Source organism: Pleurodeles waltl, chromosome 12, assembly GCF_031143425.1.
Source record: "Pleurodeles waltl isolate 20211129_DDA chromosome 12, aPleWal1.hap1.20221129, whole genome shotgun sequence".
NCBI lineage: Eukaryota > Metazoa > Chordata > Amphibia > Caudata > Salamandridae > Pleurodeles > Pleurodeles waltl.
In genome coordinates, this window is record NC_090451.1 from 657,164,443 (window position 1) to 657,190,221 (window position 25,779).

General features: G+C 49.1%; 1 protein-coding gene across 1 annotated transcript in view; it reads left to right on the plus strand.

The window, feature by feature from the left end:
* The first annotated feature begins 18,990 nt into the window (after window positions 1-18,990).
* Window positions 18,991-25,779, plus strand: part of LOC138268588 (mothers against decapentaplegic homolog 6-like) — a 28,848-nt gene continuing 22,059 nt past the window's right edge. Inside the window, exons 1-2 of the mRNA XM_069218390.1 lie at window positions 18,991-19,538; window positions 25,227-25,693. Coding sequence (XP_069074491.1) covers window positions 25,267-25,693 — 427 coding nt within the window. The 5' untranslated portion in view covers window positions 18,991-19,538; window positions 25,227-25,266. The remainder of the gene's footprint in view (window positions 19,539-25,226; window positions 25,694-25,779) is intronic.

Below are 25,779 nucleotides of genomic sequence, written 5' to 3' on the forward strand. Positions count from 1 at the left end.
CATTAGCACCTCACATAAAAGCTCATAATGTTTTGAGCTCTTTCCATACATCCATATGTTCTCCAGAAAAATCATAACAGTACATGACCCCTTCATGACCTCCCCGTCACTTGTTGTAAAATTTCTGCTGCACATGGCAACAGTGAGGCAAAAGCTGAACTCGTCCAATGGTGTTACCACAGTCACTCTTCATCTTGATACCTTATGCAGCCACACTTGATGGAAATCTGGAGAAAGTTCAACAACGGTATTAAAATAAACCTCTCCCAGCAAGCTCAGTACCTCAGAGATATTTAGTAAAGGATCTCTATCTTCTCTAGTACTCTGGTTAAGATCTCTTAAATCCTCATACATATGAGGATGCCATCTCACTTTAGTTGCCAAAACTATGGGAGACAGCCATTCCTATGACCCTATATTTTTATGAGCCCTTCGTGCACCACCTAATCAGTTTCTTCTGTAACAGGGTTCTTTGTAAACAGCAATAACCATGCCCTCTTTAAAATGATGCAAGAAAGACCGACCAACAACCAGTACCTTGCTGAAACTTTGTATGTTACCAGCATTCCGTATGGTATACACAAAGAAGAGATTGCAAAAGACTAATTCAAATCATACCTCGGACTACAGACAGTTATACCTCATACTACAGACAAAGGACAGCTCGAGCCTTCGATCACAAAGTTATCACTGCATTTCTACTGAGTGATGTGTACATTATAGCTTCATATTGAGGACAAATGCTGTTGCAGACAAAACAGGGTATCCAAGGCTGCCATCCCAGAGAAAGATCTGCAGTCAGGATAGGGAAAAGACCAACCAAGCCATGACAGAGATGTGCATCTAGGTTAGGAAAAAAGACCAGCCCAGCCAGACCTGTTTATCCAACACAGACGTAAAAGGAATCTGAGACAAAGCTGTATATCTAGGACCAATGGAAGAAATAATTTCCCTCTCTGAACTGTTTATCCAGGAGAAAGCCAAAGATGTGCACAGACTGGGCATATATACCTTGGCCAGAAATGGATGAGTCTTTCAAAGACTTTTTCACTCTGACTCTTATAACAAAGACAGGATTAAAGGCCTCCTTGGCCTTAGCTAAGTACCCGAAACAGGTGTAGGCAAAGGCCTTTTGTAACCTAGTCGCTTATCTAGCACAAGGATGGATAAAGGCCTTGGTCTGGGCTGTGTATTGAAAGCAAAACCTTCCTGATTTATTTTATCTAAGTGCTGTGGGCATGTGAGAGCTGTGTTTGTAAGGCAGTAGATGTGATATGTCAGGGCTGTGTATCCAGGACCCCAGGTCACTGTCTTCTGAGCCTGATCTGTGCATTCGGTATTATGACAGTAGCTAGGCTTGACCTGTATCTAAAAGTCTAAGATGTACATCTAATAAAGGGACACTGATTTATGACTTAGCGCTGTGTATACTCAGGATTGGGGCTGAGACTAGGAATGAACAGTGTCTGTCTGTCAAGGACTAGACTGCAACCATTGACACTGATGCATATCCTGCATAGGGACCTCAACGCTGAGAGCTGTGTATACAGCTCAGAGACATGACCTTCTGAGACAGCTACCTACCCAGGGCAGGAACCGTGGCCTTCGTCTTCTTAGCTATGTGTCCAGGATAGAGATGAATCCTTCTGAAACTGATCTGTTTATCCAAGACAGGGACAAGACCTGAGCTAGAGCTGATTATCCAAGGCAGGGACATATACCTCCTTTACCACGGCTCTGGATCCAGGACAAAGGCAAGTCAGACTGGGTGAAGTGTGTACACATTGATTCTACCTCCGACTGCAGCTGTTTCATTCCTGTTGAGTTTTTTGAGGTTTACATTGGTGTTGTTTTATGAAAATGTTCTGGCACACACATTTGTAACCCTATTGGAATAAAATAAAGTGAAACTGTTTCAGTGGCTTGCCATTCTCGGTATTCCTGGCCTGGCTGGACATTGCCAGGAAAGATGTGAAGGGAGTGTTTGGACAAAGTAGGGAGATGGAAGCAGGGTGATTGGTTGGGGTGTTGTCAAGACGCTGCCTGATATTTTCCTGTGCACTGGGGTGTAGGTGTGATAGCTGAAAGGGAACGGTGCATAGTATGATAAAAGGGTGGATTATTGCAAGATGTGGACTGTTCGGTGGAGCAGAATTGAATACTGCATGTAATGGAATATTACACAGTTGGAAATGCTACATGGCGAGGAAACGAGATGTAAAATCGCTCATGCAATGGAATGTTACAGTGAGATGAATGTTGCATTTCTGGGAAGGCTGATTGGCGAGGGATGTTGTATGGCTGAATGCAGATAGAACTATGGTGTTACATTCAATGGACTGAAAAAGTTGCACTGAGTAAACCAGGAACAGGGTGGGCAGTGGTCGATGACCTCTGCGAGGTGAGCAGCTTCAGTGTTTTCCCACCACTTTACCTTTTAAAAGTGAAGCCTTCAGGTTTTCAAATTGAAATAAAACTACGCTGCCTTTGTCGCTAAAGCCGCTCATACTACACTTGTCAGTATTATTTCAGATCGGTGCACGGGATAGGGTAATATAATCCGACACTGACCACTTAAACAATCTGCCCCACAACATCAGATGTTACTGGTGCTATCGACCTCAGGAGAATGGAAGGTAGGATGCAGAGCCCTGATTTCCAGGTTGCAGCGACCTGCAGTCAGCTCACTCAGCCACCTTATGGAGTGGAATCAGGAGAGCGCTGTTGACACAGCGGTCTGAATGGCGTGTGGCTTGGTCAGCAGCATCGCCTGGCAGGGCCAGGGGCACACGGCGCGGCACCCACGCAGAGCCTGGCATCACGGCCATGGGAGAAGCGTCCAGTCCGACCCGCGTGAATGTGTGGCTTTACTGGCGTTCCTGTAGCCCGACAGACGCAGCTGAGTTCGCCGGGGGGAAATTAATTTAAATACAGTATGTCCGTGCGTTTTAGAGTGCACGAGCATTAGATAAATAAATACAGGAACTGACCAGATAAAAAGAATGTATATGAGTGACTGCAACTAAATCTCTCTGCCCAGCATAATTATTTTTGTGGTAGAAAAGTAAACAGCAGGGTAGGATGAGTACTCAATCACCAAATAACTGCAAATGACCTATTAAAAAGAAATGTCTGATGATCTTGACATCCAAGAGCTAACTTTTTTTGAAGAGCCTAGAAGCGGTTAACAGCTATGGCTAAGGAGGATTCCTCATCTATAATTTCTTTCTGTGCTTGTTTCAGTATTGACTACTTAAGTGTCACATAATTTCAAATATAGATTGCAGCTCAAGGGTAGACGTTTGGAACTCATGAAACTCGTCTTCTAACCCCGTTTATGGGCGTGGCTCATGTTGTATGCTGTAGCAAAACAAGCACTGGCAATGCCAATAGCCTTGGTTTCCCTTTTGAGTCCTTAGCAGCAGTGTTTCGTTTATTATTATTATAAGTTCTAGGGCTGCCGTCAGAAGGCCACTGCAGCTTCACCACCAGCCCCCCTCTACCCACACCACAGCTGCCAGTGACAGCGCCATCACACTATTAATCATCGCACTCTTAAAAGTGTGACAATTCCATGTCCTCGATGCTTAATAAACGTCCTGCTTGGTAGTTATGTCACCTTTTCTGTTGTTTAGTCCTCCTCGACCGCAACAACCAACTACTGAAAACATACGAGGCTCCACGTTTTCAGCATGATTTTCAGACTACTTTATTTGTTTTATTATCCATGCAGCACGAGCGCGCTGAGTTTTTTGGTTTTCAATTTAAGCGTCAGTCCAGGCCTAAACTGCAACTTGCTGTACATTTGTGCTCTAAGGCAGCCCCAATCACACTTGTGGTGCTGGGAAGGGAGAGAGAAGGCTGGAGCGATTCTAATGGTGAGTGTTGGAGGTGGGCACCATGGAAAGGGAAGAGGTCCTGAGAATGAAGCGTGTAATGGATGGAGGGGAGTTTCTAAAGCGGTGCAGGGTGGAGAAGTGATGGGGATAAGATGCTCGGTGGAGGGGTTGGGAGTATTGCAGGGCCGCAGGGTGGAGGAGTAGAACCAGTGAGATGGATAGGTGGAGTGCTGCAGGTGGTGTATGGTGGTGAAGGGATGAGATGAAACCTGATTGTGCAGGGCGGAGAAACAGTCGGGATTAGATGCCACCTAGTCCGTAGGAGGTGGGGAGTCCTGGGGGTGGATCAGGATGGAGAAGTAGTGCATGTGGGCTGGAGGTGGTAAGTGGAGTGTTGCCCGTGGTGCAGGGTGGAGGGGCGGTAGGGATAAGTTGGAAAGTGATATATGGAGCGTTGCAAGTTGTGCAGGGAGGAGAAGCTGGTGCACGTAAGGTGGAGGGTGGGAGTGCTTTGGGTGGTGTACGGTGAAGACGTGATAGGGATGAGATGCAGACGTGTCCGTGGAGGGGGTGAAGGGTCTTGTATTGGTAGATGGAAGAGACTGGACAGCTGCAGGTTGTGTAGGGTAGAGAAATCCACCTGGATGAGATGGAAACTTGTAGTTGGAGATGATGGGAGTCTTGTGGGTGGTGCAGGGCTGAGAAGAAGTAGGTATGAGATGAAAACAGGTAGGTGGAGAGGATGGGAGTCTTGTGGGTGGTGCAGGGCTGAGAAGAATTAGGTATGAGATGGAAACAGGTAGGTGGAGAGGATAGGAGTGTTGAAGGTGGTGCAGGGTGGAGAAGAGGGTGGAATGAGACGACAAATCTGGTAGGTAGTTGGAAGCAACACTGGGGAAGTGTCAGAGGTTGTCGGTGGTGGGGAAGCAGGCAATGTGCGGTATTCTCTCTATTCATAGCTCCCCCCCCACACCCTCCTGCGGGCCCCACCCTTAAAATAATGGGATTGTTTTTTTCGGAGGGTCAGGTGGCTGGCAGGCCATCGCGCACTGTTGATGCTCACACGCCGGCTTTTGAGAGGTGGACAATAGAGCACTTTCCAGCCCGGATGACTCACAAAGGGGTGGGGGGGGGGGACAGATACTTCTGTCCGTGTAAGCCCCCTAGCTGGACCGCGCCCACTCCGCCCCCGGAGGATAAATGCCATTCTGCCCCTCACGCCACCCACCATGAACGAGCTGAACCGGATCCGTTCCCTGCTGTCGGAGCTAAGCCCCATGCAGGCCCAGCGGACGGCGGCGGCGCCTCTCCAGGGCCCCTTCTCCCTCGGACAGGCTTTCCGGGACATGAGCGTGCCCCTGCCGCGGTCCAAGAACCCCCTGGGCATGAAGCTGGGATACCCCCTGCTGCAGTCGCTCAAGGAGTGCCTGTACTTCCTGCTGTGCTGCTGGTGCATCAAAGAACTGCTCGACTAGGAACACTAGAAGTTCAGGGGCTACCATACTGGCTCCCGGGGGCCCATGAGGCTCTCCATTGGTTCAGATAACACCATTTGGCCTCTTCAAGCCACCCGTGAGACCAGCATCACTATGTTTATTCATGGAGCACGTCATTGGCTCAGGAAGGACCCAGATCAACTCATCAAGCACCCCATTGGTCCAGCAAATACCTCATTGGCACTGGAAGGACCCAAACCAACTCACCGAGCACCCCATTGGTCCAGCAACTGCCTCTCTGGCTCCGGAAGCGCCAAACCAACTCATTGAGCCCCTCATAGGTTCAGCATACACCACACAGTCCAAGTGGCTCAACAAACATCCAGTAGCCTCTGCAAGCACCCAGTGGCTCCACGTGAAACTCTCCACCCCATCTGGAGACACCAGTATGTGGGAGTCCATTTTTTCTGGAATATGTAAAGATATCCAAAATTGCTACCCCTTTGGGAATTTTTCGAGACCCAGGTGTACCACTCTGCAAGTCCCAAGAGACCTCCAACACACCAAACCACAATGTCAGACTGAATTTAAGTTGATCACATTTCTGGCCACATCTAAAGTTTTGGCCTAGAAGACACTTCTACTAGGGAGAGGTGCTGGATAGCGGAACTCTTTTCTCTGACAGCATTGACTTTAAGTTTGGGCACTTTCAAATAAATATAATGCAGCCATCCAAAAACACGTGTCTCCAGTATAGAAACAATACACCATAAATTTGACTTCAAATCAGTTCATGTTCCCAGCTTGCTTTTTGAGCTCACTATCAGATGTTTGTAAAAATAAATGGTGGCAACCTTGTGGATATATAAAATCAAAACACCTAAGAGGCTAAGTAACGTGGATCGGTGCGTACCACTATGTCACCTAACAAACACTGCTTTGAAGGGCACCTGGTTGGCTGTTGTTCATCTCCTGTTGGACGCCTCACCCTTGGCCGCAAATTTGCAGTCAAGCTGGATCTCTTTCCAAGCCCCATTACACACCCTGGTGACCTCGAAATGAACTGAGACACCCTTTATTGGGAGGCAGGCTACTATTCTCGGCTAATAACATCTTTACAACACTGTTCCAGCTTTCCCTAAGATGTTTGGATTTTTCCTTTGTGCTCCTTGTTTGGCATGCTCCATGGACTTGCAGTGGTGCATATTTTCAGACTTCTTGTAAGATGCAGTGTTACCATGCTTAGATTCCTTGGCCGAGGGCATACTACCTGGGTGTGGTGTCTGAAAGGTGCAGTTTCAGAGGCTTTATGTCCGGCCTGTTTCACTGTCCAGCTGAGATGGTTTCCAGGGTTGCATCTTTCAATTTCTGTGTTTCCTCCCACTCATCCAAGATGAAGCAGAAAATCAGATTTTACATTAATTTTTGTAGCCAAGCAATGAACCCGCCAGGCCACACAGCGCTTCCTGTTGGATATTTGCACCTTTCTTTTCCGTGAATGTCATGAACTTGTTTTGGAGTGGATCTTGTTAGATGGTGCCTTTGTGTCTCCCAAAGTCGCATCTGGGCACATCCTTTTGCACGTGTCTCTGCTGAATTACCTGCCTAGTTGGATATTAGTTTCAGAATCATATCCTCCCTCCTGAAACCACGAGAGGCATCCAGCTCAACTCTCAACAGATGAAAATGTGGGATCTGTTAGCAGAATCTTCTAGCGTAGTAATATTTTTCCAGCACAATTCACTTTTTCTCTTTGATGTTTTTATTTCTTATTATTTTGCACCCCATGGGGACAGCTGTGTAGAGTGGATAACCTGACTTCCCATAAGATATAGATTTATGTATAATGCTGGCCATGCCAGAAGAACGTTCAATGGGACACTCTATATGTAAAGGGTAATAATTAACATATAGAACATTTCACCTCAAGAAGAAATGTGTCTGGACCAGCATACAGACTTACTCTACTTCCCCAAAGATGATGATGGGGGGGAGGGGAGGGAGATGTTGGAGCTGGGATGCAGGAGTACCAGTGCTAGAATTTTTCTGGTACAAGGATGCACTGTAACAGAGGCTATCAGCGATTGTAGCCATCTGTTCACCCTTTGACCAAGTTATTAGACGGGGGCCCTACATAGTCTCATCCCATGATCTTGGGATCTTAGTTTATTAAATGTGACAACCGAAATCAAGGCTCCCCTTTCCCCCCATATCACCCCGACAAGCACTGTCCATGGTTGCCTAATCTACTATTTAAAAAAAAAATTGTGCCCATGAAACCCGGCCTTACAATTTTGTTACAACCATATTCCTGGGCACGCAGTATTTCAGTATTTCCGGGAATAAAGAACATGTGGACATGTCCATGCAGATAAGGAGCACCCAAGAATATCCAAGGGCCGTTATCTCACAACTTTGCCCTTTTTCTGGTAGATAACAACTCCACAAGTAGATAAAGATTTCCAGTCTCCGAATGAGCCCATCACCCTTAAGATAAAAGCCACCAAACCCATATGATCCTGTAAGGATTACCTGACCCAAGAGAAAATAGATTTCTCAGATATTGAAAGCAGGACCGAGTGTGTCTGTTGTGTTACTGCTGAAGGACTCCAAACCTGGTACTTTCCTACCTTACAGAGTCTTGGGGTCTCCAGGGTACCCTACAGATGACCATTAGACTCCCAGAGTCTTACAGTTATCGTGAAAAGATTACTAGACATTTAGAATACAACATTGTCCCTACCGTTAAAGTCCACCAGCACAATGCCTCCCAATTTTCCCAGCAGATGCACACAGTAGGCCTTCTTCTCAGAGTGCTATAGTGGTAAATTGATCCCTTGTGCAGTTCAATACAAGTACTTGAGGGGAGGTGGAAGAATGAACTGAGCCAGCCTATTGCATTAGATAAGAGATGAGTACTACTCTGAGATATGATTGACAAAGTATCAGGCCAGTAGCTGAAAGTGGTGGGTTGAAGCAATCCAGTGGTTGAAAGTTGTGTACCCAAAGCCCAAAATATTTATAGTGGAAGTAAGAGATCTTCTTGACAGGTGCACTGTCAAAACCGAGACCCCAAAAACAGGAATAAATATTTTCTCATTCCAGAGTAATTAAGCTGCTGAGTTACTTGGTTTCACCACGAAAGAAACAAATGACTATGGTGAATTGGCTCCAAGGTCTGTTTCTCTGTATTAAAATCTACAGCAACACACATCTAGAATGTCTGCTTCATGAGGCCTGCTTTTTTTTTGTTAGCATTTTTCTTTTTTTTATATATAAGACAAAGATACAGGCTCTTTGACACACAAATATATAGTTGTATGGCCTTTGAAGTATACAGGTTCGGTCCATTTAATTTTATCAAACATTAACAGGGAAATCTGGAATGCCATTGTGTACCTGAAATTATTGTGTCCCTGAAGGCCTGCTTGATTACAGGGAAATCAAGAGAATTCCAAACACGCCAGTGCAACTGAGGGGCTGGTGGGGCTGGGGAAGAGGCAGTCATATGTTTTTTATTTTTTTATTTTTAGCTCTTGAAGGCTGGAGAGCTAGATGGTCAACATCTGCCTGTTATAAGCCACGATGAAAGGGCAGGCAGTCCAGCATCCACTAGACAAGCTTGCACCGGTCATCCTGATCTGTATTCATATTTATTTATATTGTATGAGTGAACCTCTGAGGAGCGAGGATTACTCCTTGCCCAGCTTTCCTTATCATGGGCTGTGTTGACAGCTCTTGTGCACGTGCAATTCTTGAATTAAATCCCCTTGAACTCATTTTGTCATTTGACTTTTATTGACAAGTGAGGTGTCAGTCTTGTCTTTGCTATTATTAGGCAACAAAAAGCGTGTTGTAAAAAAATGATACTTGCTTATGGAATGGAGATTGAAGTTTGGTGGATGTGGTGTGGCTTTGGTAGCTTGCTGTAGTTTGTCGTGCTGTGAAGTGATGTGTGATAAGTGAGTTTGGATGATTGATGGTGTGCAGTGGGGTTGTATGTGTACACTGAGGTATAGTGTCATGTATTGTAGGGAGGCATGGGTGGCATTCTTCTGGATGGTGAGGTGTGTTGTTGCATCTTGAGGGAAGGGGCTAAGTAGATGGTGTGATACACACTCCTTTCCTGTTCCAGCTCTTCACACTGCATAGCACTGCCAAATCCTCAGCCTGCCCAACAGTGCTCATTTATGACTACAGGTGATATTTCTTCAGTCTGTTCACCATTGCCAGGTCTCCACAGGCACCTGCACGTCAATATGAGGTTGTCAAACTTCCTTTCCTATTCCAGGTCCTTACTCTGCAATCGCTGTGCCCACAAGTGCTATGTCCTTTCACTTCAGACCTGTGGTTGCTTGCTAGACTGTGTTTGATGTCTTTTTCCGTCTGCTCAACCAGGGCAAACGTCTCGAACTGCTCAACAGTACCAGCTTCTCACAGTGCTCACCAATGTCCCAGCCTCACATCGGCAACCAGTGGCAGCTGTCCACTTCCTACCAACGCTAAACCAGCACAATGCCTACAACTGCCTCTCCCATCCTCTCCAAAGTGCCCATACCTAGTTTCTCATACTTTTTACACCTCCTCTTCACATTGTCCCCAGGGCCACAAGTAGCAGTGCAAGTTTAACTCACACACACTCATCAGTTACAGCCTGGGAACCAGCAACGCAAGCTTCCAGCAGAACATACTACATGTTTAGCACAGGGAGACTAGTGTGCGCTTCCCCTAATGCCCATAGTGCCTGAAAAACAGGTCCAGAGTGCCAGATCTCTTTCCCTAAAACTGCACAGTCGTTTTTCCCAATTGGAAAACTTTAACTTGCCACTGTAAGTCCCTAGGTAATGGTACCCCTAGTACCTAAGGCATGGGGTACTAAAGAAAGGCCCCTGAGTGCTACAGCAAGAATTGTGCCACCCTCAGGGACCCCCTCAATAAGTGCCCTCTGTGCTGCTTTACCAGACTGCCTGTCAAAACTAAAATGAAAACAAGACATGGCACACAGCCTGGGTGCCCTGTCCCCTTTGCACTGCGTACAATATATGTAATTCACCTCTCTAGCAGGCCTTCCAGCCCTAAAGGCAGCATGCATTATATTGAATGTGAGGGCATACCTGCATCAGCAGATATGCCCCTGCAGTCCAGTGAAGGTTCCCCATCGCTTCGGACCAGAGTCCATTGTGGGCTGACCCCAGCCGGACTCTACAGCAACGCCTGCTGCCTAAATCTGAGGGCTCCCCATGACCGACACCTGCCCGGAAAGCTGTTTCCAAAGCCAAAAGACACCTCTGCACCTGGAGCGGGGAGCTAGACTGTTGGTGGCCCTCCAAACCCTGCCATCTTAACTTACAAGGGCAGCTGTGGGTTTATGTCTACTGGCCTCTGGGTCAGACCCTGCACCCATTTCTGAAAGTGATCTCCTGAACATTGAGTAACATTGGGAGCCTGACTTTGTGCTGGCACTCTGCATCCGGCCTCCCGTGTGTTGCTAAGAGCGTAAGTTTGGTGCTGCATTGTGGCCCACCTTGTCCTTGCTTCAAGCTCAGGAGATCCCCCACTGGCCCGCTCTACTCAACAGTAAGCAGTGCTGCTGTGGATACCCCCATCTCCATTGGATAGCATTGGGCACCCAATGCTGTGTTGGCCCACTGCACCAGACTTCCTCTGTGCCACTGAGTATGTAAGTTTGGTGCTGCCTTGTGGCCCACTCCCGGTGCTTGCCTCAACCCATGGAGACCAGCCTGTGACACCACATGTACTTACTTGGGAGCAGTGCATCTTCACCCCCAACCCCTCTCTATTTAATAACATTGGGCTCCGACTTCAGCACCCAGCCGTCCCCATGCCGCTGTGGGTGCACACTTGGCACCAACCTGAACACTGCCAAGTGCTAGCCTGAAAGCCTGAAGACTGGGGTTGTAAGTTATGTACTTACCTGAGAAACTGCATTCTTGTTCTCCTTGCATGGGCTAACATTGAAGACTGAAAATTGCAGTGTCGATTTTTAAAACAGCAAAGTGTTTTGTATTTAAAAACTGCTTACCTTATAATGAGGTTCTTAGGTTAAAAGCAGAAATAAAAGCAACTGTTATTGTTCTAAATTGGATGTTGGATTTATTCTTTGAGTGTGTGTCTCATTTATTGCCTCTGTGAGTACAACAAATGCTTAATATGACTCCTTGATAAGCCTAGCTTCTCGCCCACACTACCACAAAAAGGGCACTAGACCTATCTATTTCTGCATCTGCAAACCTTTGTAAATCCACTGGATTCTCTGCACAGTGTACTTCATTTTAGTGGACTGTATTGAAATCCAGCTTCCTACACAACTCCTCGCACTCCACAGTAATGTGAGCATCTGTATGTGGTATTTGTATACCACACACACAGCCAGCTGCGATGACCGGTTGCTCACACAGCCCTTCAGTGCCATCTTATTACACTGTCGACAGGGGGCAGTCTCCTCATACAGCTCACCAATGCCTGAAACCCTCCATGTCCCTCTGCTCACAGTCCTAATCAGTGCCAGCTGTACAGTACCTACTAGTGACAGCTCTTCATGCTGACCATTAGTGCCATCTTCTGGTACTGCCCATCTGCGACATCTTACTCTTCCCGCCAGTTTGTTTCTTATGCCATCTATTCCAAGTGGCAATTAATCATGCTAACTACCGATGTTAATGCTTCATAGTGCCAGATTCTCCCGTTGTCCACGAGTTCTAGCTTATCGTAGGGCACAACGCAAGTTGCAGCTCCATCAGTGCCATTTTACGCACACTGTCCCTGCCCCCGTGCCATCTCCTTAATTTGCCCACCAGTTCTGAGTCTAGATAGTGTCCACCAATACACATGCACAAGGTTACTCACCTGCTGATTTGTTACCGCTCTGGGCTGCACTTTTAAGTACAGTCTGGTATAAATAATGAGAAAATCAGTCGAATCTGGTATTTACCCTTCTGAAACATAAAACAGCAAAGACATAAAGAAATTAGTTAAAAGGGGGTAATCGCCATGTTACAAAAGAATCAATCCTTGCAATTTTATACGAAATTATTTTTCACCCACCAGCTTGTGGCAGTTCCAGGATAGCAAACCGTAAACAAATGGATGTTTTTTGTGTGTAAAATGAACTGGGGCATATTGTAGCTCATGGGCTGGGCACCTTAACCCAGAGGAGGTGGGTTCAGAAGAAGCTTCCAGCTCGCTGGGTGAGGCCCGGGCTCCCTTGGGCCGGTGGGCTGAGCACTGGGTGCGCGCAAGGGAGGCCGAGGTCACGAACCCGAGGGGCCGGGGCTCGGGAGCCGCCTGTGCCAGGGGACTGGTGCCCGGCGTCCGGGGAGGGGAAGGATGGCAGCAGCCCGTCTGGCTGGTTGCGTCATGATGTCATCGGGGCCGCGCGCACAACAATACCCGCCGCGCGATAAGGCGCGCGCGAGAGATAAATGGGCCCTGCGTCCCCAGTGGCGCGCGGGCGCCCCGCGAGAGCCCTGTGAGAGCCTCGGTGTCTCATGTGGGCACCAGGCGGGAAATGCCTTCCTGTGAAATTGAGACCGGCTGGCTGCCCGCCTATCAGACGACTTTCCTCCCTTTCTGAGGCCTTCCCGTTGGCACCGCAGCTTCCTTTTGTGTTTTTGTTTTATTTTTCAGGGCATGTGAGCGAATGTGGAATAATAGTTAAGTTGTTTGATTTATTCTTTGTGTGGAGGGACCGCCGGGGTGCAAGCTTCCCTCATACACTTAAAAAAAAAAAACACGAAAGCAGCAGACTGGGAGCTTCCTCGCGCTCAAAAGTGGTACAGCACAGGAACCTGCGGTTCAGGCTTCACCCGCCACCTCACAGCTTGGGCACAGCAGCGGTGCAGGCTTCATTCACACACTAAACAGGCACCACTGGCAGGGCAATGTCAGCTTCCTTCACACGGGAAGGGCACTGCGTAGATAGGAGCAATGCAAGCTCCCCTAAGGGGTATAGCTATCAGGGTAAACAGGGACAGAGTACCAGGGCCTTGGAGTCTGAGGGACCCACTGCTCCCCAAATATCGCTATCTTTTACTGCTCAAGCGGAGGGCAGGTGTGCACTGCCCATAACTGGATGTGAGCCCAGGGCTCCCTTGCTATACCACCGGATGCCCTCACAGAGTATATACGCACACGAGGCCGGTGTGAAAGCTTCCTTGAGACACATAACATGAGTAGCGTGAGTCACGGAAGTGCAGGCCTCCTCAAAGAAAAACAACAAACAGCGTCACAGTATTAGTCCACAGAGAATAGACTTGGCAGAAGAAACAGCAATGCAAGCTTCCTTCAACACAGACCATCACAGAAGAGGAACCAGCAATGCAAGCTTCAACCACACAGAACAGGCACAGCCCAAGAATCAGATGTGCAAGCTTCTCTCACTCACAGAACGGATTCATCACAGGCAGTCCACGCTTGCTTTGCATATAGAGGAAGTACTGCACCGTCAGCGAAGGTGCAATAACCCCTCGCATACAAAGGACATGTACAGCACGTGCGTGAACAGCACATACGTGTCTAACTCATACTAGAGAGGGGTTCGACAGTGGGATATTGGACACGTCTGCACCCTAAGGAGGGTGTTCGGGTTAAAGTAGGCCCCATAGAGAGGTACTTCGCTGGAAGGACGCTCACATAGCAGCGTCCTCCCTGCACACAGGGGCGTCACACAGGAGTGGGATCTAAAGAGGGCTAGTCCGAGACAGCGTGTGTGCCACAGGTGGGAGTTCTGTGGAGGGAGTCCTATAGGGAGAGTCAACGCAGCCCAACGCTGTAGCCTGTAAGAGACAGCGATCCTACAGAGAGGGGTCCCATGGAGCTATGCAGAGCTACAGAAAGGTTCCATGTGCAGCTGATGCTGGTCCTATAGGGGCTACGCTCAGCCAAGAGCTGCACTCTATATAGGATGTCCATAACGTCGCACCTTATAGACGGATCCTCCGATGAGAGGGGTCTCTGGTCCCAGGCTGGCTTTATAGAGTGTTGGGCTCTATCATCGTGTGTTCGTATGGAGGGGTGTGCAGTGGAGAGGATGGGGGGCTCCCCTGGAGGTCTGCCCCGCCTCCTACAGGTGCATTCTCCCAGCACAGAGGAGCTCACACTGAACAGACTCCCCTGCAGAGGGGGGCTCCACAAGTGGGGTACCTTCATCCTAGCACTGAAGTTTACGCAGCTGCTGCTCTCGAGGGGTGCAGCCGCTATAGGGAGGGCCCCCTATAGAAGATGCTCCCATAGGAAGGGGGAGGGCGCCCTGAGCGCATGGCCGAACAGCGTGACCCGCAGTCAGGTTTCTCTTCCTCCCTAGGAGTCAGCTGCTCCCCCACGGCTCCAGTCAGCGCCGCATCCTGTCTGCCGACCTCCCGTCTCACTCACTCCCAGGCTCAGAATAGCGCCGACACTGCTTCAGGGAACCCCGAGGCTGCAGACACTGGGACGGACAAACTGTCTGGGGGTGGGGGGGAGTTGTGTATCATCGGGGTTACTTCGGACCTCTGCAGAGGGCTCGAAGGACGCCAATGAAATGAGTGAGACTGAAAGTCATGAGACTGCCAGGACGGCGTGTGTGTTTGGAGGGGGGGTGGGGGGTGGTATTGCTCAGTAATTCACCAGAAGTTCATCAGCTATTAGGATGACCAGATCTTGAGCATCCAAAACCGGGACATTTTCCAAAAATAGTAGAGGGACTACATTTTTATATCCAATCAGCATCGGGATGCAGAGGAGGCAGTAAGCAAAAAATATATATATATATTTGTTTAAAGCCAGCGTCATACCGGTTACATAAATGACTTACGTATAACAACTGCTGCCTAGCCCTGCTTTAGAACACCCGAAAAAGTGCCTCTCACTAGTGTCGGTCGACCCCACCTCTAAAACCGAACCGGGACATGAGCCAAATTTGCTGGAATCTGGCGGGACGGCTGCCGAAAAAACGGGACTCGCCCGGGACATCTGGTCACCCTAGGCCAGAGGTTCTCAAACTGGGGGGGCACCAGACTCTGGCCAAAAGAACCATTACACGTTACTGTTTTGTTTTTTTGTAAACAGAAATATGTTGTATTTTTAAAAAGGTAACAGTACTTAACTGCAATGTTTAAAAATGTCTAGACATAATTAAATATTGCCCCATTTAAATAATATTGGTGAAAAATTGTGAGGGGGGCAGTGATTTTTATTTTTCAACTGGGGGGCGCATCTTCAAAAATTTTGGAGACCACTGACTGCCCTAGCATGTGATCAAAGCACTTCTCGAGCACCTGACTCGTGACTGACAGGACTATCAGCCGCGTGACCAACGCGCGGCTCTGTCAACCCACCTCAGCTGCAGCGCCCCCTACTGAGGTAGAGTTGCTAGGGCGGAGCCAGCTGTGCTAGCGCACACCCCTGTTACACCGAGCCCCTGCCGGAGCACCCCACACTTGGAGTCCAGGGGTTCGTGCAAACCCAGGGCAGGGTCAGACACCACTGCCAAGTACATGCAGTGTTTGTGTTCACATTTCATTACTACAAATTTGCAAAAATATACAAACAATGAAAAACTATCACGTCAGTCCAAAATTAAATAAACATTATATCAATTATCAGATTATGAAAATAAAAAGGAGTGTGGATAAGGCACCGTAGAATAATAGAGGAAATACTTAATTCCATAGGACTTGTTACAAACACTGGCAAAGTGAATGAATGATACAATGAAGAATATGTTCATGAAGAAAAAAACGAATAAGGACAGAATTACATTGAAAACTAAAATCCCTCATCTGGTCCTGCAGTTTTGAGAGTTCGACACCGTTCGGGTGAGCGGTCTCTTCAGTGACATGTCCCTTCTTCATTGTGACAGGCCTGTCGATGCAGGCGCTGATGCTCCCCTTCCACCGCCCCGCCCTTGCACTCGGTGCGCGGATAGAAGCAGGACCCTCGGGGCGCCAGTAGGGGCCAGGCTTATCTTACTGGGAAGTTTCAAACTGAGCAAATATACAGGGGCAGGAAGCGCCAGAGATACTGGGATAAGAGCAGTCGGACCACAGTTTCCATGAACTCAGTCTGTGGCGGGCGCCGCGAAAGCGCTGCTAGCTCAGGGCGCCGAGCCCCCGCCTTCTTATAGCTCTGCGAGGCGGATATCTAGGCGCTACTCCATCACAGCCGTTGCATGATGGGCCATCGGCCCTCACTGCTGAAGACACGCTCCTCTTACATATGAAGTATATGCGCGAATCTTCCAGGCGGTTTATTCCCCCCAAACACACACATAATGTGTCAACCGTTCACAGGGCTTCTGGGTGCTTTAATCCTTAGAAATCAACAATGTATCCTCACCGTCCACAAAGGCTGTACTCCTCCGATCTTCCAGCTACTATACTCTGTTCCAGATGTACACATCGTGTATATGCAAAGCTTCCAAGCACTATACTCCTCAAATATACGTATAATACATACGCAAGGCTTCGAAGCGGGATATTACTTAGATGTACGTTTACTGTGTTTCCTTGCTTCTGAGCACTGTTCTCATCTGTAGCCACATATTGTATTCACCGGATATCCAAGCGCTATATGTCAAAGGTCTGCATGTTCTGTATTCATACGATTTCAACACGGTCAACGTCTTCAGTACGGTATAGTAACTATGGTATTCACAAGACTTCTAAGCACTACACATCTCTCGTATACACAATAATATAATCAAAATGTTTTTAAGTGCTGTATACCTTTACGGTTTACACACATATGTTTGTAGGACCTTTAAAATATGTTCTAGAGAATAATTATTCGCAAGGCTTCTAAGTGCTACGTGACCCTGGAATAAACGTATTATAATCTTACATTTCTTAGTGCCACATGAACACGGGATAGATATAATATATTATAAGGTTCCAATTGCTGTGCGTCTTACGAACACATGTCATTGTTTTAACAAATCTTATACAGATACGCAGAGTGGATTCAGTGTCGATAGCCCCCGCCTGTCATCTAACATGATCTCAAGGTCATCATTCAAACGTCAGCATCACAATGTCAACTTTTCATTCTTCCAGGGTCACCTTATTGGATACCTGATTATTTGGTATTAGGTATTGTTACCTCTTCGAAGTTGCAAAACTGCACACTGAGCTCTATGAAACGTAATGTATTCACCTGGCTTGTAGGTGCTGTGGCACTCAAATGCAGATATGTCTTTTTAAGGGTTCTGAGCACTATACGTTTGTATAAGTTTCTGAGCAGTATACACAACGGAATGGCCGCTATGTTGTGTGTTCATATACCATCTATGCGCTATATCTCGGGGCAGGTATAATCTATTATTGATCAGCTTTCTAAACGCTGGGATTGTAACATTAAGTATAGCTATTATTTATTCATAAATTTTTAGACACTTTTCACGGTAGGTCCAAACATAATTTGTTCTAAGTTTTAAGCCATATAAGTTTCAATATAGATCATATGTTGATAATGCCTCCAATAATTCATATACACTTAATGCACTTGAAATACAATCATGAGGTTTCTGGGCGATATACTTTTTGGTTATTCATAAAGTTACTATGGCCCTTATTTATATTTTTTTAGCGTCGCATTTGCGTCGTGTTTTGACGCAAAATCGACGCAAACTTACAAAATACATTTGTATTCTGTATGTTTGCACTGAATTTGTGTAAAAAAAAGACACAAATGCGGCGCTAAAAAATATAAATACGGGCCTATGTGTTTTACAGCTTGCACACTAATAGGATCTATTCATTAGGTTTCCAAACTTGTAGCATTTTGGTACATAATTAAATATCCATTGTGCTTATATGAACTATGTACCAGCCCTAAGGTCAATGTATTAATAGGAGTTCTAAGTTATAAGACTTCTTAGCTTTGTGTATAGTTAGTTTTGAAAGTGCTGTGCATTTCAGGAATCCAAAACGTACTCCTTAGGCTTCTAGGCTCTCTGTACTTTCGATATAGACACTGTATGCATCATTGCTCTTCTTTGGCTATATAGCACAATTCAATGTGTTACATGTACATAGGAGCATCCTCCAGTTACACGGCACTATTTAATCTCTTGCTCTGCAATTCTCGTTCATTCTGAAGGACTTTATTTTACGGTTTTATAGAGCGCAAACTCGGTCCGAAGGTATTGGAGAGCTTTACATGGGCATTACTCGCCGTACACCAGGACACATTGGTGTTTTGTAGGCAGGGGGAGATTAAGTGATTTGCCCAGAATCACAAGCTATTGAGGCGACGCCGAGACTCGAACCTGGTTTCCCAGCTCCAAGGTCGGCAGCTCTGGCCCTTGTGCCACATCAGGCTTCTACCTTCAGTGGAGGCTCCATGTAAATAGATTGATGTGGGTGGTTGGAGCGCGTGGTTACCTTTATAGAACCTGTTCCCTAAATGCGAATGTGTTGGTGAGGGCGTTCAATCACATTGATCAATCGTAGCTTCTTAGCGCTACCCAATTTATAAATATGCATGGTGCGTTGACATTGCTTCTAAGCCACAGACACATAATAGGCATATCATGAAGGTTATGCGGGGTGCACACCTAAGGGAACACCTGATGTCGGTGCAAGGTTTCTAAGCACTATACATGTCGCGTGTGAGCATAAAGCTTGTTGAAGTTTGCGAGGTGGGAGTTTTCTTTTCCTGCCCCTCCTCTGACGTCGTGGTTTCTGTGAGCTAGCCCCTGCCCCGCTGCCTCCCAGATTTCAGCACCGCTATCTGGGGCCAGCCACCGCGTCTGGAGCCTTATCAATGAATGTCGCCTCCCCCACCCCTGGCACATGGGGAGTGATTGCTTAGGAGATGAGAGGAGGGGGGCGCACAGTAGCCTTTAAGAGCATATGGGAGGGCTCCCCTGGCCAGCAGTCCTCCACAGGGGGCAAGCGGGAGCCTCACGGGGAGGGGGTGGCGGGTCCAACTGCCCAGAGTCTTAAAGGAGCAGGAAGAGGAGGAGGGGAGAGCCGGGAGGCAGGAACTGCAGCAGGGGGAGAGCCAAGCCGGGCTGAGAGGGAGAGGAGCGGGGCACAGGGGAGGCCAGGAGACATGCCAGAGGGGCTGTAGCTAGACACCGGGGACGGGGAGGGCCCCTGCTGGAGAAGCGGAGCAGTACCGGAGCAGTACCGGAGGAGTACGGGGCCTCGGGAGGGACACGCAGGAGAGCTGAACATGGAAGGCGTCTAAAAGAAGGGGACCAGTCCGCCCTCGTGTGCTTCACCTGCGCCCTCGGGGGTCCCTGAGGCCGGGTCCCCAGCAGGTGAGACTCCCGCTCTACTCCAGGCGGCCCCGCACAGCCCCTCGCTCCGACCTTCACGATTTAGGGTCCGGTCTTGGCTCTGTGCTGTGACCTGTGGTCCCGTCTGTGTTCACTTTCTTACCTGTGGCCTCTAGTTTTTTGCTAGAGACTTTAGTGGTGACCGCTGACCCTGATTTGTTAGTAGTATTCATCTTCTCTGAGTTTATAGTAGTGTTCACTGGCTTTGAGAGCTTTTAGCAGTGTTCTCTGGCTCTAAAACTTTAGTACTGTTTTCTAGATCTGAGTTGGAGTTTTTCAGTAGTGTTCTTTAGCTCTGATTTGTTTGTAGTGTTGCCTGACCCTGAGCGTTTAGTAGTGTTCCTTAACTCGGAGCTCCTAGAAGTGCTCCTGGGCTCTCTGCTTTTAGCAGTGTTCGCTAGCTCTGAATTCTTTGTAGTGTCGCCGGGCCCTGAGCTTTCACTGAGTTTTCCTAGTTCTACCCATTTAGCAGTTTACTGTAGCTCTGTGCTTTTAATAGTGTTCTCTACCTCTCAGTTTTCTTTCTTTAGCTCTGAGCTGCTAGTAGTGTTCTCTGGCTGTGACATTTTTGTAACTTTGCTTGACTGACTAATGGGAGTGCCTTTTTCGCTCGTGGCCCTGTTGACACGACCGGCTCTTGTACCCCCTGGCTTTTTACTGTCCAACACAGCGTTGTCCCTGCCCCTTGCTGTTGTCTTGAATCTTTGCTGTGTCTCTGGCTCTGATTTTCGTTCTTGCTGTGCCCCTCCTGGCTCCTTGCTGTGCCCCTCCTGGCTCCTTGCTGTGCCCCTCCTGGCTCCTTGCTGTGCCCCTCCTGGCTCCTTGCTGTGCTTCTCCCGAGTCCATGCTGCATCCCCTGTCTCCTTGCTGTGATCTCCCCAAACCTAGCTCACTGCACTCCAAATTGTGTCCGACTTTATGCTGTGTCCCTGGCTCCTTCCTGTGGCCACTGGCTCCTTGCAGTGTCGCTGGCTCCATGCTGTGACCCTGCCTCCTTTCAGTGTCACTGGGCTCATTGCTGTGGCCTCTAGCTCCTTGTTGAGCCCTCTGGTGCCTTGCTGCATCACTGGCTCCTTGCTGTGACCCTTGCTGTGTCCCAGGCTTCTTGGTGTTGCCGCTGGTTTCTCCAGGCAGTGTCAGTGCCTCAATACTGTGTCCCCTGGATCCTTGCTGTGTCCCCGCCTCCTTCCTGTGTCCTCCAGTCCTTGATGTGCCCTCGGATACTTGTTGTGCCCCCCAACCCAGCTCCTTAAAGTCTCCCTGGCTCCTTGCTGTGGCCTCTGCTCCTTGATGTGCCCCTGGCTGCGCCTCTCCCGGCTCCATGCTGTGCCCCCCCCCCAGCTCCATGCTGTGCCCCCCCCCAGCTCCATGCTGTGCCCCCCCCCGGCTCCATGCTGTGCCCCCCCCCCGGCTCCATGCTGTGCCCCCCCCCCCGGCTCCATGCTGTGCCCCCCCCGGCTCCATGCTGTGCCCCCCCCCGGCTCCATGCTGTGCCCCCCCGCTCCTTGCTGTGCCCCCTGGCTCCTTGCTTTGCCCCCTGGCTCCTTGCTTTGCCCCTCGCACCTTGCTGTGTCTTCTGGTTCATTGTTATATGTCCTAGTGTCCAGGCATGTTCAGTTAGTGTGGTACTTTGTGTCTCCTGCCTGTGCACTGTCGTTTCTGGCTCCTTGCTGCACCCTCGGGCTCCTTGCTTTGCCCCTGGCTCCGAATAGTGCCCGACTTTATGCTATGTCACTGGCTCATTGCTGTGGCCCCTGCCTCCTTGCTGTATCTCTGGCTCATTGCTGTGGCCTCTGGCTCCTTAATGGGCCCCTGCCTCCTCGCGGTGCCCAACCCCCACTGGCTCCTTGCTGTGTCACTCGCACCTTGCTGTGTCAGTGGCTCCTTGCTGTGCCACAGCGGTTCCTTGCTGTGCCTCTTGGGTTCTTGCAGTGGCACTGGCTTGTTGCGGTGGCCTCTGCCTCGCTGTGGTGGCCACTAGCTCCTTGATGTGCCCCCTGGTTCCTTGATGTGCCCCCTGGTGCCTTGCTGTGTCATTGGCTCCATGCTGTGCCCCTGGCTCATTGTTGTGACCTCTGGCTCATTGCTGTGTCCCTGGCTCCTTACTGTGTCCCGGGCTCATTGCTGTGGCCTCTGGCTCCTTTATGTGCCCCCTAGCTCGTTGTTATGGCCTCTGGCTTCTTGGTGTCTCTCTGGCTCCTTTATGTGTCACTTGGCTTCTTGTTGTGTCACTGGCTCTGTGCAGTGGCCTCTGGCTTCGTTATAAGCCACCTGGCTCCTTGCAGTGTCATGGGTTCCTTGCTGTGTCCCTGGCTCATTGCATGGCCTTTGTCTCGTGCCTTAACCTCTGCCTCTTTGCTGCATCTTCTGGCTCCTTGCTGTGAGCTCCAACTCCTCGTTGTGATGCTGGCTCCTGGATGTGCACTCCAGCTTCTCATTGTGATGCTGGCTCCTTGATGTACCCCTTGCTACTTGTGTGCCCCTTGTTCATTGCTGTGGCCTCTGGCTCCTTGATGTGCCCCCTGGCTTATTTCTGTGTCCCTGGTTCGTTGCTGTGGCCTCCGGATCCTTGATATGTTCCCTGGACTCTTCCTGTGTTGCTTGATCCTTGATGTACCACTGGATCCTTGCTGTGGCCCTTGCTTTGTCCTCTGACTCCTTGCTATGGCCTTTGGCTCTTTGATGTACCCCTGGCTCATTGCTGTGGCCTCTGGTTCCTTGCTGTGCCCCCGGCTCCTTGCTGTCCCCCCACTCAGCTCCTTGCTGTACCCCCAGTCAGCCCCCTTGATCCTTGCTTAGCCCCCTTGATCCTTGCTTAGCCCCCTTGATCCTTGCTTAGCCCCCTGGCTCCTTGCTTAGCCCCCTGGCTCCTTGCTTAGCCCCCTGGCTCCTTGCTTTGCCCACTGTCTACATGCTGTGGCCTCTGGATTGTTGCTGTGCCACTGGCTCCTTGCTGTCTCCTTGGCTCTGTGCTGTGGCATCTGGCTCATTGCCTTGGCCTCTAGTTCCTTGATGTACCTCGGCTCCTTGTTGTGGCATCTGGCTCCTTGCTGTGTCCTTGGCTCGTTCCTGTGTCACTGGCTCCTCGCTGTGGCCCCTGGTTCCGTGATGTGCCCTGGCTCGTTGTTGGATCCTTGGCTCCTTGCTTTACCCCCTGGCTCCTTGCTGTGCCCCCCACTGCTCCTTGCTGTGCCCCCCTCGGCTCCCTGTTGTGTCCCCTGGCTCGCTGCTGTGTCACTCGTACCTTGCTGTGTCCTCCGGTTCATTGTTATATTTCCTGGCGTGCAGACATGTCCAGTGAGAGAGTGACTGTGGCTCCCTGTGTCTCCTGCCTGCTTGACTGTTCACTGTATGGGCTCCGGACATCTGTCTGTCTCCATTGCCTCCCTCCTCTCTATCCTGGCTCCTTGCTGCGTCCTTGAGGTGCTCCTTGGGGCTCTTTTCTGTGACCTTGGTTCTTTTTTTTTTTTTTTGTGTGTGTTTTCCAGTGGTGACTTGATGCTCTAGTGCATCGGATTCAGACAGGTTGCTGTGTCCATTGTCACTGCTGTGTCCATAACCCCATGATGTGTCCCCTGCCCCTTGATGTGTCCCTTTTCTCTTTTTTAGGTCGAGCGTGCAAGGCCTCTGACCTGTTGTAATCTATCTGTGGGCTTTTCACCACGCCCACCTCACACCCATCACTTTCACTCGTTCCTGGGCTTGCCTTTCAAAAATCCTTTGCTATCATTGGTAAATGCTTTACTCTTGGGGAGGTTTTATTACCGTCTTGCAGACTGCCCCTGTTACATGGATAATTACATGATTGCCGATATGTTTGACTGCAAGCTAACTTCTTTTTTCCTTTTGTGTCTCTCCTTTGCGCTCATTCTCTTGGCGGCCAGGGCGCTTTTTATGTCAACTGTTTTACTCTTCATTTTCAATTTAAGTGGCAAGAAAAGTCCATTTAGGAATTTACAACGTTAACAGCTTTAACTTGAGCAAACGCGAGACGCATTGCAAATCCTTGTTATGTTGTTGGCCCCTGGCTGTGACTCCATGCTGTGCCGTCAGGCATTGTTGTGTCCCTGGCTCTGTGATGTGGCTCCTTGGCTCTGTTCCTTGCTCTGTCCCTGACTTCTTCTGGTGTTCACTGGCTCGGTTGCTGGGTCTCTGATGTGTGTGCTGATTCTGTTCCAGATTAGCTGCAATTACCACTGGGTCGGTCTGCTCCTGGTTCTCTGATGTGCCCCCTGGTTCTCTTCCTGACTCCCCTCTTTGTCCCATGGCTCAGTTTCTGACTCCTTGCGGTGTCCCCTTGCTCTGTCCCTGATTCTATGATGCTGTCTCTCACTCTGACATCCTCTCCTTGCTGCGCCTCATCACCCTGATATGTATCCTTGCTCTGGTCCTGGCTCCTTCTTGTGTCCCTTAGCTCTTTGTTGTGTCTCTGTCACCTTGATATGTCCTCCCAATTCTTTAATGTCTTCCCTCAATCTGACATCCACTCCCTGCTGTGTCTCTCATCACCTTGACGTGTCTAGTTGCTTTGATCCTGGCTCCTTCTTGGGCCCCAAGGTTCTTAACATCTCATGGATGTCACCTATGGCTCCTCGCTGTTTTCCAGCCCTTTGCAATGGTCTTTGAATTCTAGATGAGCCTGGCGGATCTGATCTTGACTTTTTCATTTGTTTCCTGGCCCTGGTCCTGGTTCTCTGATGTGCCCCTGGCTCCTCACTGTGTCCCCTGGTTCTGATCCTGGTCATTTATTGCGCCCCTGGCCGCTCAATGTGTGCCTGTTGCTCTGATTCCTTCATAAGACATCTGGCAAGTGACTCTATCCCTTGCTTCTTCTACCAGGTCTGTGCTGTGCCCCATAGCTCTTTGAGAAGTCACTGAGCTTCTTGCAGTGGCCCTAGGCATGGTCAGCATGGTTCCTTGATCTGACACTCGGCTCCTTTCTTTGTCATCTGACTTCCAGCTGTGCCACTTAACCGTTTGTTGTGTCTCATGGCTCTAGGCCTCGTTTGTTGACAGGCCTCCTGCCTCCTTGCTTTGTCACATGGCTTCTTGTTTTGCCTCCTGGATCTCTGATGGGTCACGTGGCTCTTTCCTGATCCTGGGTCCTTCTCTGTCACATGCCTCCTTGTTTGGTCACCTCCCTCCCTTCTGTGTCACATGACTCCTTGTTTTACCACCTTTATGAACTGAGAATGATAACTAAAAAATCTGATGAAGTGGTACAGGATATTTTTATGTCAAGAGATGATGAAGCAAGAGTGTGGACCCTGATAGGAAGCATGGTATTCTCAGATCAACCTATGACCGTAGTACCATGAGCAGCAAATACACTGGGAGTCTAACAAGTATGTGTTGGTATCTGGTCTATGCATGTTTCTAAGCCGAGACATGACAAGTGCTCTGGTGCAACAAGAAATTGCAAGTGATTATCATAGTCGAAGAGAGGTGAACCACCAAGAGCTAAAGAGTGGAGATCATGAGGCAAAAATTGGCAAGCAAAGGTTGACTTTTGCTTCAAGTTTTCGAGAAGCCTGACCCATCGATTAATAGATAAGGAAAGATATTTTATATTAAATAGTTTAAAACAAATCATGTTTACTGCCAGATTCTGGTCAACAGAGTTCTTTGCCAAACTTAATGGCTTCTTCTTGTCCGTCTTTCCCTATTCAGGTGAATCACCTGGACATACCCCTGAGTTCTGATCCATCATATGTTCCGCTCGCGGCGGTGGGGACTGGTGAGACGCCTCTGGAGGCAGCGCTGTGCGTTGACCCAGTGCGGGCTGAGTGCCCGCGGGCAGAACGAGGGCCCGGAGGAGACACTTAATGCCCTCAAAGTCTCCGCTCATAACTTGTTCAAGAAGCTGAGAGATGATGAGCTGGAGCTCCTGGTCCGGATCCTGGCAAGTCGAGGCAGCTGGGATGCTGGCTGTATCTGGTGCCCGCGTGCTGAGCTGTGGGTGGGCAAGCAGACGGTGCCCCCACATGTATTGCTGTGCCGCCTGTACCGCTGGCCTGACCTGAGGCATGCCTGGGAGCTAAAGAGGCTCTGCTTCTGCGAGGCCTTTTGGAGAAGGGGCACTGATGGGGCCTCCCTCTGCTGCAACCCTTACCACTACAGCAGGCTCTGTAGCCCAGGTGAGTGTCAGGATGCCAGGGGCTACATTCCTGTTGAATCCCACCAGATAATCAGTTTAGAAGATTAAAAATATCTAATTCAGTAG